Raw genomic sequence first — 14,413 nt, 5'->3', positions numbered from 1 at the left:
GATCAGTCGTTATCTGCACACTTTCCTGTTTAAATTTGGTCTCTCACCAAGGTCACAGCTTCTGCCTTTGCAACCAATTTAAGAGTCAATCAGATACTATGGAACATGAAAATACTCATTACTAGTATAACAAAAAATGTTAGTAGCCTCCAAAACAATCGGTAAAAGAAGAAGCATCCTCATTCTAGTAGTTTCCGTTTTTCTTTTAATAACTTTCAAAGCTCATCATGAAATGTAATGGTTTTTATTTCTGTAGCACTTAAATTTAAATTTCTTTGGCTATGTTTTCTTAACAGGGTGATTCGCCAGATTTATGCAACATCCTGTCAACAACAATCATATTGCCATTTTATGGTAGAGGTTACAAGAAAAGTTTAATGTCTCATACACGTCTCTGTCACTTCAGAGGATTTCACGTTGACCTACAGTCATTCCCTAGAGACATATTTTCTACCACTTACCTAACTTCAATATGTTGTGGTTAACAGTTTTCTATACTTTTCCCAATGATTAAGACAAGTTCTCGTATTGTGACTGAGTAAAAAGATTTCCATATTATGAGTCATACCTTGGACACACACACACACACACACACACACACACACACACACACACACACACACACACACACACACACACACACACACACACACAAAACCCGACTGACTTAGTACAACACATGTAGTCGTACAGGTTTGAGCAAATGGAGATGACCAGAGTTCTCAATAAATGACTCTTTAAAAATACCACAACGGTTGTGATCTACTTCTGTGTCGAAGCTTAGAGGGAAAAGAAGGGTGGGAGACAGAGGAGAAGCCGTATTAGAAAGAGAAGGTAGGATGAAGGGAAAACTGATCATTTTGCTGATCATTGCTGTGTTTGTAAAAGTGTTGTCAGTCTGTTGGATTTTCAGGATTTTCTCCCTGTCTTGTAGCACATGTCAATTTCTTACATGTGTGTGTTTTTCAGCCATGAGGCAGACTCCAACAATCAGAAGCCTTCTCTTTTTCTTTGGGTTGTATGGGATCTGTTCAGGACTTCTACAAGGTGAGTTTCACACACACACACACACACACACACACACACACACACACACACACACACACACACACACACACACACACACACACACACACACACACAAACATATCGTAAATATTTTAGTGAATTCGTATGTTTTTCGTAATCCATTTTATATTTCTTGTTTTTGGCTTTTATGTCTAACTTAGTCCGTAGGGCTGTACAAAAGGATTTTATCGCCATCTTGTGACCTTTGAGGCAACTGCATGTGTAACGTGTCATCACAGCTCTAGCTCTAAACTATTAAATATGTTATGGTGTATTTTAGTCCACTGCTTTCCCTTGTATAATGACAATACAGGCTTTCCATTCTATTCTATTCTATTGGTAGTAGATGAGCTGGGCTTCAACCAGCCAACAACATTACAGGATTCTGTAATTTGGCTCAAAGCAGCTCAGTATAACATTATCAGCTGAGCTTTATATGTTGAAGTGCGGCTGGACAAGAATAAATGAAACAACCAAGACTAATTCTACTTTAATGACATTTTCTTTTGGCATAAATGTTTTAAACATTGGTACACCTCTTTATCTATCCTCTTTATTCATATTAGACACAGTCTTTTCTCATGAATGTTTTGAATATTGTCATTTTGTTGATGTGCATCTGTCACACATCTGTCAGTCACTCCATTCAAGAGTTGAGGACAGAATATGTTGTACCTTATACAGCCCTGTTAGGAAAACTGTAAAACATTGATTTGAATGTCTTTGAAAAACTCCTTCACAGCTCCATTACCATTAATGTCAGTGGTAACACTGGGCCGCTCCAGATGTGAAAGCAATGCCGACCACAGGCTCTGCACCAATGGGAAACCAGAATCCATTAAATAATTGCATCACAAACTGACCAGTCATTTTAGTTCCAGCTGAATCAGAGAAAGGAAAACTGTGATGAGAGCATCATGGAAAAATACTGGAAGTCAGGCTCAATGTCCTCTGGGCAGCTCTAAACCTCAGAGCTATAAGTGAATGCTGAAAACAAAAACACCCAATGAGAAACAAATGTTTTAAACTTTCCTCTAAAAACACTTTTTGTAATTGAATATATAATTCAAGCAGCCTGGCCTTGTCTGACAAACGTGTTCTAGCTAGAAAAGGTTTGCTGTAAGCTCTATCTATTGAGTGGCTGAATTAATGACAAATCCATCCTCCATTTAGATGCAGACAACTGTACCAACTACAGACTCCAGTTTGAGAATGTTTTCTCTGTTCCCGGGGAAATGGCGATGCTGAAGAGCACCTTGGTGTCTCCGGACGTCTTCGACTTCAACACCGTCCCTTACAACATCACCTGGTTAGACTCCAAGACGGGTGAAGAGATAAGCAACCAGACGGGTCGAGTCCTGGTGCGAGGGGAGACTCTGTGGTTTCTGAAAGTAACGCTGGACGACAGCGGAGAATATGTGACCATACTGAGGTACAGAGCAGGGATAGAAAAATCAAAACAAGTTGAAGGAAGTCTGTCTATATTGTGCAAATTCCTGTTTCAACATTATTTCAAACATGGGAAACCCCAATATTCAAGCGGTTCCTGATGAATTACAGTTAAACTCTACAAAGGAACATTTGAGGTAATCCCATGGTCCAGCAGAGGGCAGTATCAGCTTGACCTGTTGCAGTAGCTGTTGACCAATCAGAAGGGTCGGATACTAAATAAACATGGAGAAAGACACCAACAGCTTCCATCATCTTTTTTAAAGAGCAGTTAATGAGCCTCAACACAGATATAGATGGACTCTGGGTTTTAGATTTGGTCTGAGCCATTTATCCCACAAAAGCTCATGATTCAGCAGCTCAATGCAAAATTCAAAGTAAAAAGAGAGGAAGTATATCATTTTCTGCTTCATTTTCCGACAGAACTCCTTCTCGGTGCTACAGACAGGCCACCAAGCTGGTTGTTGACCTTCCGTTTCCTGGAGAATGTGGGAGGCCTCACAAAAGTCAGCAAATACTCACAAAAGGCATCAATGAAAAACTGTCCTGTCCCCTGAAGAACTACATCTATAAACTGGACAGCTACAGTGTCAGCTCCTCCCTCACTTGGCACAGAGTGAGTTTCCTCTATCGCTTCATCTATTCAGATAATTGAACATACGTAATCATGGGACATGTCGGTTTGATTAATTATTAGAGCTACTTTGATAAAATGTTGGTAGATTTGATTTTTTTAGCTCTCTGTTTGTTTGAAGCATCCTTTAACTTTCTGTAGGTGGCGCCCTTTTCTGCGAGTATTAGGCCGTTTAAAGGGGAAAGAAATCATAGGTTTCAAAAATAAAGTCTATGATGGTATAAGAGTTATGTTGCAATATTATAAGAAAACAATCATAAATTCTCAAGAATAATATGTATCATTACGGGAATAAAAGTTAAACATTTCTGAGAATAATGAAAAAAGTAATATATTAGGAGAATAAAGTTGTAATTTTACGAGATGAAAGTAATATATTTATGAGAGTTAAGGTGTAATTCATCATGAAAAAACTCATGATATCAGTACAATAGAATCATAATTTCATGAGGAAAAAAGTCACAAGAATAAGGTCATAAGTTAATGAGAAAAAAGTCATAATATTAGAAAAATAAAGTCATAATTAAAGACAAATTAATCATCATATTACGACGATAAAGCCTAAATTTAACAAGAAAAAAAGTCATAATATTTCGAGAATATATTTAAAAATCTCCGAACTTTTTTTTCTTTACACGGCCTTAATACTCTGTAATGCTTTACCTTGTCTGTTCACCTTGTTGTCAATCACCACTCATCTTATAACTAGTTGTTCTTCCTTTGTCGATTTCAAAGAAATAAAATGGACATTTATTTACATGGAGTTGTGGATTATTACAGTTGTGCATCATGAACGATGTTGAAAATAGAGAAAATCCTGACTTATATTTCTTTTCTTCTTCTAGGGTTGTGAGCCCATACTGAATGAAATGGACAAATATATCTACCTGTCCAGGACCATGCTGCTGATCAACAATGTGGATGCTAAAAACAACCACAACTACACCTGCACTCTGAACTTCACCCTCGCAGGCGTCACAGGATCCGTGTCGGAGACGATTAATGCGTGGGTCAGAGGTGAGAAAAGCTAGTTTACAAGAGAGGAACTTGAAAGCCTGAAATGTAGAAAACATTTGACCAGTTTAATTGTTAATTTCTTGTTGTATGCCAAAAATCTATATCATGATATTTACCTTCGCCGAAGAGGTTATGTGTTTTCTGCGTTAGTTGACAGGATTATAAAAAAACTGCTGGATGGATTATTATGAAACTTCCTTTTAAATTTTGGTTTTCCATGATGAGAAGCACTCAGCCTCTTTCACAGTCTTTAATATTATCTGTGTTTTCAGAGGAGCACTCAATGGTTCCACAAGTGCATGAACCAACCAATGGAACAATCAGTGCACAGATAGGTGAGTCCCATAAGAGTAAAGTGCACAACGCTACAGTGATCTACTGTGAACTTAACATATATAAACCATAAACCATTAATGATTACAGAGTTCTGAAACCCTGTTTCACAAAAGTATAAGGGCTCATTAGGCATAAGAAAAAAATTGAAGGATAAATTAAAAATTTCTAGGTAAAACTACATTCGTAGATTTTTTTTTTGTTGCATTCTGAGATTATTGACAATGACATTTTGAAACTGACCGTAAAGTACTATTTTGTGTCTTTAACTGAAATCTCGAGATTGAACATTGAATCTCGACATTTGGACTGCAAAATAAAAAACTAAAACAAATTCTTCTCTTTTCTTTTTTGTTTCTTATATCAGGCCCAAACATTCTTCCATAAAACAACTATTTATAGATTGTGAAAATTCATCTTTTCTTTCTCGCACAAAAAACATTGTTTTCAGACATCCTGCTATTGTCTACTGAAAGTTACAGTTTCTGTTAATTGGAAAATAAGGGAAACCTAAAATCTATTTGATAAATAACTGATGTTATTGTTTTTGTTTTTGTTTAGGAAGTAATTTCAGCCAGTTGTGCAGTGTCTTTGTGCCGGGTGTTGGGTTGTTCTTCGTTGATGTCTTTTGGTGTACCAAATCCGACATAATTCACAGCATCGACCCTGCCGACCGCGTCTACACAACAAACCAACCGTCAGTCCTTTTGCCTTTTCTTATTTAACTTCTGTGATCGGCTGCTTCTGGGGTTCAACCTTAATGTGAAATAAACTTTCATCTTTCTGTTCCAAACAGTTTGAGGTACCAAGATGGTCCCATCAAAGGTGTGTGGTTGGAGGTTCTGCTGACGTTTTCTGAGCTGAGGAAGGAAGATTTCAACATCAGCTTCACTTGTCAAGCGCAGAGTGGCCATGGAGTTTTCCAAGCGTATTTTACTCTGGTACCAGCAGGTAGAAAACACAGAATACCCCCCTTTCAAAAATAAAACAGCAACCAAGAACTAGAAATACTGCACTGGGTTGTACACCTCCCTTTGACCACTGAAATCTAATCAGTTTATCTTTGAGTCCAAGTGACAACTGGCAAAAATGTAAAAAAATTCCCTCAAGGCAGACTAGAGATATCACAACCAAAAGGGGAAAACAATATTACACACATATTAATATGTTTGTCTCAGTGAACATTTGTTTAAAATATGAAATCCAGGGGCTCTTAAGAAAACATGTTCACAAGGCAGTAAAGGGTTTTGTGAGGGCACAGTGATCTTGACTTTTGACCGTCGACCTCCAATCTAATCAGTTCATCCATGAGTAAAGTGAAACTTTGTACCAACAGCAGAAAGTTTCTGCTAGCAATGCATAAAACGCTACTGGAGGGATCGCTCAACGTGAATAACCAAATGATTGTTGACAGAGGATTAATGTTATACCTACACAAATGTAATTCCTGCATAGAGGAAGGGCTTTAGTGCAACCCAGGTCCAGTGGAGTTCTTCTGTCCCAATGTTGCCAAAAAAAAAAATTTGTTAATGGTTCATATAGCTCACAGTGCATGATTTACTTGTTGAGCCCATCGGCTATCGTCTGATGACGAATTAGCTGCTAGGGGCAACTGCCACTATTTTGGGGCTTCCAGTGTAGACATCAGATATCTGGGTCAAAGCTCTGTCGACTAGCTTCTTTTATCACACAAGCCGAACATTTTACAACAAAAAACAATGATACTTTTTGTGTTCTAGGTCCAGACAACATTTTGTCTCATCTCTATTTACAGCTATCTTCATATGAATTCAGATGAATTGAAAAGGGGATAGCCTTTGCATTTCAGTCATTGTGTTCCCAAACTAGGAAACCAGAAAACTTGCTGCCCCACACATCTGATCCCTCTGCATAACTCATGATGGGCTTACGATATGCTTCAGAAATACTGTGTTGTCACCATAAGCTGTGAGGTGAACAGCGGGACTTTCCTTCAGCTCATGGACCTTTTCAATTTGCACATTTTGGATGGTAAAACTTGTGCGGAGGATTCCAGTCTGGATGATCTTGCAAGACCTGATCTGTTTATATTCCATAGCAAGTGGAGACTGAAGAATCACCTGGATAAAGAAGAACGGATCAAACAGAATCATCACGTATAAAAGTCAAATGTACATATGTAAAAAAAAGAAGTAAACTGTGAATTTTTTCATTAATTGTCATTTATTTGTTTTCATGCATCAAGGCACAACACAAAGTTCTCGAAAAATAAAAAATACTGTATGCAGACATGGTTCATTGCAATAATTATTTTTATTTAATGATGAACATTTTCAGGTATTCTTATGAAACACTAATCTGGATATTTTTCTGTTCCTTTCTTTTGCATCGCAAGATTTTGCAATGGATTTTGCAACATTTTCATTGACTTCTCTGCTTTTTAAAATTATACTGAAGGAGGTTCTCCTAAAATCAAACTAAACCCCAAGAAAAGCTTTGATTCTTCAGCAGTTTCATTACAGAAGGATTTAAAACAGCTCTGTGATACAGAAGAGAGATATTCAGTAACTTTAATTGGTTCCACTTAAGAGGAAGAAACACATAAAACTGATATCTGAATGGTATTTGAATGGGGGGAATTTTGGGCGAGTGTTATCTCTTTTCATTTCTTAATGGTTCTTAATGATGGTCCATTGTTTCCTATGTTAGAGGAGATAAGATAAGAGTCCCACTCCTTGTAAGATCTTCCACTAAGCAAATCTATTTGACCACAGCCACAGGTATCATCACGATCACTTTCATTCATTCATTAACCTGCCCTGCATGTCTTTGGAACGTAGGAGGAAGCAGGAGTACCCAAAGAAAACCCATGTCAAACTGGGATGTCAGATAAAACCAGTGAGATCAACACATAGAGTGTCTTTAAGTGTTTGACCTTTTCCAGCCAAGCAGTGGAACTTCCTGGGAATTCAAAGAGAAACCTTACGAAATGTAACCTGTCCAGACCCGAAGATGAGAGTCCTGGAGCGGACAGGCTGGGTCTGCTACTTGTTGGCTGCACTGCTGCTGACATTCGCTGCGGCAAACAGTGAGTACTGATCATCACAAATCTCCCTCTGACACTAACAAAAACCTCTGCTGTTGGAAATAAATGTCAACATTCTGACACAAAACTGTTGCGTTAATGATGGCAGCTTCTTCTGCGTTGCACTCGGAGATGGTAAACTGTTTAGCCCGTGGCTGTGTTTATTGTCTTTAGCACCTGCACATCAGGTAGACACACACTTCTTTACTAACAGTGATGACACAAGCTTGCATCCCTACTTAGCGCTTCAGCGCCTCACAGTGGCATAATAATGATACTGCACCCCCTGTGAAATTACATACAGAACAGTACAGCCTGACACAATCCTTCTGTAACAACTGAGGACACATGTGAACACTTACTCTTAACAAAAACAAAAAAAAGTTTTTTAACTTGTACTTTTTACTGACTCTGAGGTTTGAGTGTTTTCAGTTTCAATGTTGTTCCAGTCAAAGAATCAACAGGAAAACACTTGTTGGTTAAAGAAAGAGGTGAAGCTGAAGCCCATGAACTGATTTTAGCTCCTGACCTGTAATATGAGATGCAGTGTTTATAAGAAAGGGGTTTATGAAAGGTTTATGCAGAGTTTGTTAAATTATGGCCTGTGTTGCAACGTCATTGTGACATTTCCTGTTTGCAACCTGTCAAACAAGCACATGAGAAACCTAATTGTTCAGAGTTTCGCCTCAAGAGAAAGACAGCACAAAATAACGACAAATCATTTCCATGAAATTAACTAACATAAGCAGTTTGTTACATAAATATAAACACAATAATATCTATTAATTATTTCTCAACCACTCTCACAAAGCATAAAGTAACACAGAACTACACAAAGCTGTCAGTAAACCAGTTTTTATTCTAAGAATCACAAAGCTCTCACTAACTACTGTTGTGCAATAATGCATTAAACGTGATACCATTAAATGGTGTGCCTTTCGGCATTCAATAAATTTGTTTATCAAAATAAAATATTGAATATTAATATTAAAAATATTATTATTAAATAATAACTTTAATTGATTAAAGTTACCTCAGGGCACCACCCTTCAAAGGAAGGGAAAAGACAGCCAATTTATTGATTAAGTCTCATAAAAGTACTAACTACAAATTTGGAACTCTGATTAACAATTAAATTAATAACTATAACCAAATTTACCAAAGCAAAGTTGAATGATATAGAGTTCTTGACAGTGTAGAGGTTGGCAAAATTCACTATTATGCAACATTAATGTAAACAACACTTGTGAAAGAAAAACATTCATTATGAAGATAATAAAGTATAAAAACACAAATTACTAACGGTGTACTTACTATATAAAGATGTGTATGTGAGTATGCGTGTGTGTGTCTGTGTGTCTGTGGGAGTGAGTGTTCTTTCGAAATGGCGGCTGGCCACTCCAAAGATAACGCCCCCCCCCCCCCTTTGGAATGTTTACGACATGTAGCAGGGGTGTATGCGTGATGGGTCTAAGAGATATGCGGGTTTGTGTGTTGGTGCCAAATTAGAAGGTTACTAGATGCATGCAAGGAAAGACTGAAGAGCATAACTAACATTAACTTTCAAATAACTTGTAACCAAAATATCACAGCAACACAAATCAAACATATAAACATCTAACGGAATCGAATAAACAGTCTTTGCTTAGCCTAGTATAATTATTAAGCCCAGTTGTGTTAACCTTCCATGGAAAGGGAAAAAAGGTTGCTGTGCTGTTTGAAGTCCAGTGAAGTCGTCTTGCTGGTTGTGGTTCTGCTGTGCGATGCAGAACTTGGGCTGAGTTGTTAGGCAGGACCTCGCGTCGCTGCCTTTTGGAAAGTTTTAGCAGTCTCCGGTCAGGCCTGCTTGAAGGTTGGTAGAGCTTGGATTGGGAGGAGGTTTCCCTTGTGAGGTGAGCTGCAAGCTGCACCTCTCCTCCATTGAAGTTGAGCAGAAAGAGAGAGATGGACAGCCACCCTTCTCTCGGAGGGTTGCGTAGGAAGAGGAATCGAAAAGAGTGAGCTGGACAGCCACCCTTCTCCTCTCAGAGGGTGGCGTGGGAAGAGAGATCGAAAAGAGGAAGAAGGGGGGAGAACTGGGCTTATATTGGCCTGGTGACCTCATGGGTCCTGGGGCCCAGAGTGACCAATAGTAGTTGAAACTTGTGTCCCCTGTCGGTTTTCACACCTCTGTGTGACATTGACGCGCCCTGGGAGACTGAGTTCTGGAGGCTCTGGTTTGTCACCAGAACAAAGAAGAGCATGTGGTCAAGGCTTTGACTATACATGTAGGCCGAACTGTAGTTCACAAATACCAGGTCCCAACATTACCCTGCGTCCTAAACTTGTTAGTAAGCGACAGCATATATATATTATTTTACATGAATAAGATTGGGTTCATTTATCTATATATTTGATTGTATTTGTGTTTTCAATATCATATCTCGATTACATTTCTTTGTCATGAGGCTTTAAAAATTGACATCTTAGGGAATCCATATTTAATATTCTAATATTTACAAAATACATTTAGCAGCCATTTTTGTGTCCCTTATATAGGCATCGGTCCGCAGACTAGAGATATCACAACCAAATGGTGAACACATATTTTTGTATGGCCAACATGACCTTGACATTTGACCTTTGACCTTTGAGATAAATATTCAGTCACTAGACCTTCATTGTTTAAATATGGAAATATTTCAATTTAATTTAATTTAATTTTGGGGAAAAGTTTTACAGAATAAAAATGCTATTAAACTACTCTGACACTGTGATGGTTTATGTTCATGAGTTGAGGATACACTCGATAAAGATCCAAATTCTCATAATACAATCCCAAAATATTTAATTTCAAATATGTTTTGCCTTTTATTGCTAAACCATCATTACTACAGAAATATCTTGACAATAGTATATTAATACATCAATGTTAAGCTCAATGAACTTTATAAAATACAGAAAACTGTTTTTTTTTTGCTTAGACCTAGTTTAATGTGCTGCAGAGTAAATGTTCAGCACCAATAACATCTGCTACTTAAATAAATGTATATATAATAAGGTATGTGCAGAAAGATTTACCTTTACGATGTTTTTAACAACATGATTCTGCTTTTACAAAATGTCAAAATGATATTGTGGAAAATGACACACCCTATTGATATTTCAATATAAAATACTACAGGACTCCAGTCACTAGTTAACAGTGTTCCCTGCAAATCAAAACAAAAAGCGATCACATGAATGATCAGCATCATGGTTTTTTTAATATGTCAACATACTAAATTAAAAATAGCTGAATAAGGATTTTCTGTATCCAAAAATGTTTGTTTTTACTTATAATAAATTATTATTAATAATAATAATAATAATAATAATAATAATAATAACAATTACTTAAAATACAGTTGCATGTATTGCCTTCAGCCTCATACAGGCAACAGCTTTTCTGAAAACAAGATTTATTTGAAATACTTTATAACTATTTTTAATCTGTATATATATATCTTTCTATATATATATATATATATATATATATGTATTATATCTGTTACCCATATATATCTATATATATATACATATATATATATAGATATATATGGGTAACAGATGCCTGCTGAAGCCACAGGGGACCCCCGTGAAAGCATCCCTCTCCTACTGCTGCCCTGCAACTGGTGGTGTCCATATTCGTCCTCAGCGTCACATATCAACACTGTCTGTCATGTGAGACTTTGAGGTAGGGGGTTGAGGGTATCGCTCTCACTTTCACCTCCTGAGCTGTGCAGACTCTCAGTTGGCTGAGTCACCTCCATGTTAATAACGAAACCCGGGATCAGACACGTCACAGCCACATCCAATAATACATGAGCAAATAGCAACCGTTAATTACACTATTCTCTAATTGAGGGATTCATTTCATTTGAGTGAGAATCAAACTGTTCCTTATGTTGTGGAACAACCCAAAAGACACCAAGCTTTCAATTTCACTTTATAATCAAAATCCCACTGAAATGGAAATGAAATAGTAAGCATTGTCTGTCCATTAATTAAACAATTTAGTTTGGTTTTAAAAAAAATATTTGTAGTTTTTAACTCGTAAAACAGATTTGAGACAAAACAAACTATTATAAAGGTTTTGTTTTGTCTGGGTAACTCTTTCTAGATGAGGCCTTTCTCCACACATGATGGACACAATTATTCACCACTGCACATATAGGCTGTTGCTGCTGTTAAAATGATTGATATCACTGATCAGCCAAATCAAGTTTTTAATATTATGTCTGATCAAGTTTGACTTTAAACACAAAATATTTTGTAAAAGTTATAAATAGCTCTGAGTGATTATTTCCAAACCAGCCATATATACACATTGATCGGCCTCAACAAAGCCATGATGTTGCTGATCGCTGTTTCTAGACAATATATTTTTGGTAGTTGTGGAGATTTTATGATAAAAACTATAATCAAGCAATCAATCGAAAAAATGCTGCAATCCATGACTAAGCATAACAGCAGAGCTTTCAGTATCATTCAACATGCAAAATTCAGGCTCACCCAAGGCAAACACACACAAAAATAAAATAAATAAAACTTACCACACAGCTGGTGAAACAGCAAGTCAGCAAAAAGGTTTTTAAAAAACTCTTACAATTGCCTCCCCTGAAATGTTAACTCTGAAGAAGCAACTTTCCAGAGTTGGTGATGATAAAATCGTCTGCATGTGCAACAAAATTCTTTTTTAATGCAAAACAGTGAAATTTCAGTATCCACCAGAGAACTGGAAAAGAGTAAAGCTGTCAATCCAACTGGGTTTTTTTTAGTGTAGCAGCAATCCTAAGAGATCAGTTCTTCTTTTTGGTTGAGAAGCAGAGTGCAGTGTCCTGAAGCTGCAGGTTTCACAGTGTGAATGATAACAGATGGAGTGTGAGGCATCTACCATAATGGTGTGCGATACTGCAAGATTTGGTATCGATCCGATACAATAAATAAAGTGTAAATAACTAAACAACCCCCAAAGCCTTGAGTTCAAAGAAATATTCCCAGAAGCCCCCCTGTGGGCCATGGCCCCCTGTGTAGAACAGAGGTTTTGGTTAGAGGTTTTTGTTCAGGAACAGTATCATGTTCACATTTTTCGGTTTTAATACACTTCGCCTATAACTTACTAACTGTCCTGCCTTTGAAAAAATCCTCTCAGCTGGCACTGACGTTGCAACCACCCCCAGGTGTTTTTTGGCAAGTTTGCTCAGAGAGGGGAATGTTGGTGCATTGTTTTTCCACCAAAGTAGTGGATCCTGATCCCGAGGAATTGGCCTCTCTTCTGAGTACCTGCGCATTTCAATTAGGGCATTGTGCTGCTGGCCGGGGGGAGGGGGGAGGAGGCGCAAAGTGTGCCTGCTCCGCGCTGTGACTGGAGCGGCACTTGAGAGCACTTACACAGCAGTGCATACAGGAGAGAAACTGAAACTAAAGTATCGATCTTATTACACTGGTATTAATCAATATCAATACCAACGTTGGTATTGATATTATCGATATTTAGATCGATCCGCCCACCACTAATCTACCATCCCCTCCTCTCACCGAGGCGGCCCTCTGACCAATAACAAGGCAGGAATCTGACCACACACACGTCTCACTTTCCTGTGTTCACCAATTCCAGTCTGTACACACAGCAGTCAGCCAACTCTCCACCAATGAAAATGGACTTTAAGATAAACTAGGATAACTCCACCCTCTCCACCCTCTCCACCCCCACCCAAAACCTCACAAACACACACACACACACACACACACACACACACACACACACACACACACACACACACACACACACACACAGATACAGGTTCCTCGGGGTCCACATCAGTGATGACCTGACCTGGACCCATCACACAGACTCCATCAGGAAGACGGTCAGACAGCGGCTCTTCTTCCTCCGCAGGCTGCGGAGGCTCAACATGGATGCCAGGATTCTCTGCAATTTCGACAGGTGCACCATAGAGAGCATCCTGACTGGCTGCAGCACCGCCTGGTACGGCAGCTGCACCGCCCTGAACCGTAAGGCTTTACAGAGGGTGGTGAAGTCTGCACAGCACATCACTAGGACGGAGCTACCATCCATGGAGGACCTCTACACCCAGCGGTGTAGGAAGAAGACCAACCGGATCATTAAAGATCCCTATCACCCCAGCCATAAACTGTTCTGCCTGCTGCCGTCTGGCCGACGGTACCGCAGCATCCGGGCCCGCACCACCAGGCTTAGAGACAGTTTCATCCCCCAGGCCATAAGACTTTTAAACTCCTCCAATCTGTCATAATTCCACTAACTCTGCACCTTAGCATATTTGCACTATTGCACACACTTGCACTATTGTTTTTCTTTTTTTTCTTTAGGTGTATATATATATATTTTGATATTCTATTTGATCTTATTTTACTTATTTTTTCTGCTTGTAATATTCTGAGCATTGTTAAAGAGAGCCCGTGACCCAAGCATTTCATTGCAAGCGACTGCTTAATGTAATCGTTGTGCATATGACAATAAACTCTTGAATCTTGAATCTTGAATCTTGAATCTTGAATCTTGAATCTTGAAAACATGAGGAGAAAGAGTCAGTAAAAAAAACCCCACAGGACCCAGAATTGAGCCATGCGGAAAACCTGGCTCACTCGGGACGGCTGCCGCCTTCGACCTCTTTGTTTCATGGGTGGGGGATTGGTTTGACTCAGACAATGAGACAAATTCTGTTAAAAGTAGTGTGTGCTCCCAAAATGTGTGTTAGAAGTGCAATTGCCTGTGTGTGTGTCTGACAGAAAGTTAGCAGGTGGAGAGAAGCTGTGAAGCGAAAAAGCCTTCAAACTAACAAGCA

General features: G+C 38.5%; 1 protein-coding gene across 1 annotated transcript in view; it reads left to right on the top strand.

The window, feature by feature from the left end:
* The first annotated feature begins 784 nt into the window (after positions 1 to 784).
* Positions 785 to 14,413, top strand: part of LOC118119884 (interleukin-1 receptor type 1) — a 35,241-nt gene continuing 21,612 nt past the window's right edge. Inside the window, 6 exon segments of the mRNA XM_047342578.1 lie at positions 785 to 834; positions 970 to 1,047; positions 2,242 to 2,500; positions 2,941 to 3,133; positions 3,997 to 4,168; positions 4,441 to 4,503. Coding sequence (XP_047198534.1) covers positions 972 to 1,047; positions 2,242 to 2,500; positions 2,941 to 3,133; positions 3,997 to 4,168; positions 4,441 to 4,503 — 763 coding nt within the window. The 5' untranslated portion in view covers positions 785 to 834; positions 970 to 971.

Source organism: Hippoglossus stenolepis, chromosome 13 (genome assembly GCF_022539355.2).
Source record: "Hippoglossus stenolepis isolate QCI-W04-F060 chromosome 13, HSTE1.2, whole genome shotgun sequence".
NCBI lineage: Eukaryota > Metazoa > Chordata > Actinopteri > Pleuronectiformes > Pleuronectidae > Hippoglossus > Hippoglossus stenolepis.
The sequence above is the reverse complement of the archived record's forward strand: the minus strand, read 5'-3'. Positions and strand labels throughout refer to the sequence as shown.